A 4,286-nucleotide genomic window follows, 5' to 3' on the forward strand; every position below is an offset into this window, starting at 1 on the left:
GGGGGAGTCTGAGGGCAGAGTTAAGGTTTTGCAGTGGAGCCTCCCTGACATTAGTGGGCCGAGAGCAGCGTGTCTGGGAGATTTTCTTTAGGGGGGAGTCGAGAAAGGATTCAGACAACAGTTAGGGAAGATTATTCTGCGCGGCTGATATTTATATTCGTAAAAGCAGCAAAGAATCCTGTGGCACCTTATAGACTAACAGACGTTTTGGAGCATGAGCTTTCGTGGGTGAATCCCCACTTCGTCGGATGCAAGGGATGACATGTATCTGACAAAGTGGGTATTCACCCACGAAAGCTCATGCTCCAATACGTCTGTTAGTCTATACGGTGCCACAGGACTCTTTGCTGCTTTTACAGATCCAGACTAACACGGCTCCACCTCTGATATTTATATTCGTGTTTCTATTCCTGTTCCCAGTCCACAGGCCACTTCCCATTTACACTCGGGTTGTAAACTCGGTGGGACTGAGAGAGGTTTTATGGTCTGTGTTTGTACCGGGGCTAGGACTATGGGAGCCTAGACTGTAATTAACAACATAAGAAGGGCCAGACTGGGTCAGACCAAAGGTCCCATCTGTCCCAGTGTCCTGTCTTCTGACAATGGCCAGTGCCAGGTGCCCCAGAGGGAATGAACAGAGCAGGGAATCAGCCAGTGACCCACCCCCTGTGGCCCATTCCCAGCTTCTGGAGACCCTAGGCGCCAGGACCACAACTAGCACCAAATCTATCACCGCTGAGCATCATCACCAAGATCATTTACTTAGTTAATTATTAATAAGCAATTAATTGTAGACAGAAGCTTTCTCCTGATTGTGTTTAAAGAACTTGTGTGAAATGAACGCTACATGTTTCTAAACCATCCCCAGGATGTAATATTGAGGATAGTAACAAAAACACCACAACAAATATTCCCATTCCCACTGACTTTCAGACAAGTAGCAGCATTCACGCTGAGACACAGATCTCCATTCCCATGACCACTCGTGTTCCCTTTCATATCCCCACCCTCATTCACACACACTGGAGGGGAAGGGGGTGTTCTCAGGGAATGTCTCATAGACAGTTACACTGAACGATGCTCAGATGATGAGGGTGGGTGGGTGGGTGACTCCATAATGCGCCATGGTACTAGGTTCTCAGACTGGCTGGAGACCAGTTCATTGATGAGGCTAATCGGAGGGAGACAATGTACAGGGCAGGGAGTCGAATAAATCTATAAACAGACACGACCCAGCTCTCTGGCATTGACCAACAGGGATTTGGGGAACAGCCTTGTTCCCTTTTATAGCTGCCAGGGTTTGTGTTTTCACCTCTCCTGCTTTCTATCCGCACACGGGAACTGAGAGGTGAACATGGGACTATTTTAGGCTTCTGCTGCAGCTGCCAGGAAGGTTTTTGTCTGAGCCCAGACTGGCTTCCCCTCACTGTGTGTGTCAGTGTCTCTACACAGCGGTGTCCTTGGCTTTCAGGCTGTTCATGTGCAAGCGGAAGGTGTTGCTGTCCTTGGAGGCTGCAGATCTCCCCTGGATGGAGGAGGCGTAACAGTGGATGGAGGGATCATAGTACCTGGCCAGCCACCCCAGCCCCTTCCCGGGCTCCCGTCTGACCCAGCCCATCCAGGTGCTGCTCAGAGCGAACCCGCTGGTGGCACGTTGCAGCGTATGGGACTCTCCGGCCTGCTTCAGCGCTGGCCCCGACTGGGTCAGAACCACCTGGGAGCGGCCCCTGGGGAGAAGGGAGAAAACAAGGCAGCGGTACATTGAAGCAGGGAATTTTAATCAAAGGGGGGAAATGAGTTGCATTAACCGCTGAATTTGCATCTCCTCCTCTTTATAAGACACATCTTGGACTTCAGCCCTCAGCGAACTCAGCCTCCCGGAGGTGGGTGCCGTGGGAAAGTGTTACCTGAGTGAAGGAGAAGAGTAGAACTTCACTCAAAGAATCATTTCTGCAGGGTTCTCTACAATTTTTAGAGACAAAATTCCTTTTTGATTGCTCATCTTAAGAACATAAAAACCGCCACACTGGGTCACACCAAAGGTCCATCTAGCCCAGTGTCCTGTTTTCTGAGAGTGGCCAATGCCAGGTGCCCCAGAGGGAATGAACACAACAGGGAATCATCCAGTGATCCATCCACTGTCACCCATTCCCAGCTTCTAGCAAACAGACTCTTTAAATAATGTCTCTGGCATTTCTTCCTCTTCGTTCATGTGCACAAGGCGGGTTGAAGGGCAGAAAGCTAATGATCAATAGCTACTGAGGCGGATTCAATGTCTCCATTGCTACCCACTAAGTCAAGTCCTCGCTATTCTCTCAACATAGCGAGTCTTTAACTGCCAATCTGCATTTTGAGATGACTGAAGCCCAGATACATTATTGGCGGTTTCTTATTCCATTTCCCGGTGTCTCAGCTGCTCTGCCCTGTCAGTGCCTGCTGCTCTCTGCTGGCCCTGAGAGCTGTTTGCGTCCGAGGAGGAGGTTTTTGTATTCACTGCAGTTGATTTCTGATCGCTGTGTCTCTCGCACAGTAATACCGGGCGGTGTCTTCCGCTTTCAGGCCGGTCATTTGCAGATACACCAGGCTGTTGGAGTCGTCTCTGGAGATGGTGAATCGCCCTTTAACCGCATCACTGTAAAACGTGCTGTGGCTACTAGCAGAGTTGTATATCAGTGCGACCCACTCCAGGCCCTTCCCGGGCGCCTGACGGACCCAGCTCATATGGTAGCTGCTGAAGGTGAACCCGGAGGCTTTGCAGGAGAGGCGGAGAGAGTCTCCGGGCTTCTGAATTCCACCTCCGGACTCCACCAGAAGAACCTGGGACCGGACATCTGGGGTGGGTGGGGGGGAGGAAGAAGGAAAAAAGGCATTAAGAATCATGTTAACACACGACCTGAGCCGAAGCTCACAGAAGCCGCTGGGAAGCGGCTCGTTCATTTCACTGCGCTTTGGGCTGGGGCAGGAATGTACAAACTGCCCCGGAGTCTCCCACCGATGCTGGGGGCGGGGGAGGTGGGAAGTACCTGGAAGGGCCGCTAGAGCCAAGAGAAGATTCAGCCACAATCTCATGCTGCTGACGCTGGGGGGTTTCCGATGGGAACTGCAAGACCTTGGCCTGCTCCCCGTTCACACTCTGCGCTCCAGGAGAACACTGGATTTATGCGGGGCCCCGAGACACTGAATTTGCATCTCCCCTCTTTAAAAATCACACCCCAGACCGCAGCCCTCGTTAAACTCGGGCCTCCCGGAGACGGGTTCGGCGGAAGAAGATATTCGGCGGAGAAGGTGGGTTGGAGTCTCTCTGACAGGATCCTTGCTGCAGTGACCTCTCGGGATGCTCGCTGCCTCTGACAGGAAAACTGCACCATCGATTGTTCGCCTGTCGCTGAGCTCTAGCGCTTCAAAGCGCTGCCGCGGCAGCGCTCCCGCGGCAGCGCTTTGAAGCGCTAAGTGTAGTCAAAGCGCCAGCGCTGGGAGAAAGCTCTCCCAGCGCTGTCCATACTCCACCTCCCTGTGGGGAATAACGGACAGCGCTGGGAGCCGCGCTCCCAGCGCTGGGGCTTTCCTTCCCACCGTGTGTCCCATTGCAGAGAGCGCTAGGCCGGGCCATGGGACACTGGCTGTTTATTCCTTGTCCTGCTGGGTTTTGCCTTGGATAAGTCACCTCTCTCTGTAAAATGGGGATCGAAACCCTGACCCTTCTTTTGTGAAGTGCGCTGAGCATCATCCTGCTGGAAATCGATATATAAATGCTAGGGGTTAGTGCTATTACTAATGTATGGAAACATCTTTTTCTTCTTCTAGAATGAGGCAGGCATTGGCAAAGCAGGGGTGCTGGAACAATGTATATAGTGCCGATGCTGAGAGACACTGAATCAAACTGGAAACCCTGTATAAGAATGGAAACCACTTCAAGCCAGGGTTGGAGCAGCACACCATAGTTCCACCACCTCTGTTTTAACATCCCCTTCCTTGCAATGCTTGGACGACCAGACAGAATTATTATTAGATTAGCACCTTAAAGATGAATGGGATATGGGTGTGGGTACCACTACCATGCTGTGAATGTTGTAGCCCAGAAGTCCTAAAGAGCTAAGTTCAGCTGCTAAACCCTATAGTAAAACTGGACTAGTCGGTACTGAAAAAATATCCAGCCTAGGATTATAACCCAGCCAGGTAATTTGTATGCGTGTGTAACTGTAAGTGACAGAGAACTCCCGTTGCTTTGAGTGGGGTTAATTGTAAAAAATCTGTTGCACCAGAAGTTATTTCACTCTTCTCCTTCT

General features: G+C 51.2%; 1 gene segment (V, D, J or C); it reads right to left on the bottom strand.

Moving 5' to 3' along the window:
- Window positions 1-1,444: 1,444 nt before the first annotated feature.
- LOC123347521 lies at window positions 1,445-3,069 on the bottom strand. The segment is given in 3 exon segments: window positions 1,445-1,727; window positions 2,495-2,831; window positions 3,024-3,069. Coding segments are annotated over 3 exon segments (666 nt in total).
- Between the last annotated feature and the right edge of the window lie 1,217 nt (window positions 3,070-4,286).

This window comes from Mauremys mutica, chromosome 13 (genome assembly GCF_020497125.1).
Source record: "Mauremys mutica isolate MM-2020 ecotype Southern chromosome 13, ASM2049712v1, whole genome shotgun sequence".
NCBI classification, from domain to species: domain Eukaryota; kingdom Metazoa; phylum Chordata; order Testudines; family Geoemydidae; genus Mauremys; species Mauremys mutica.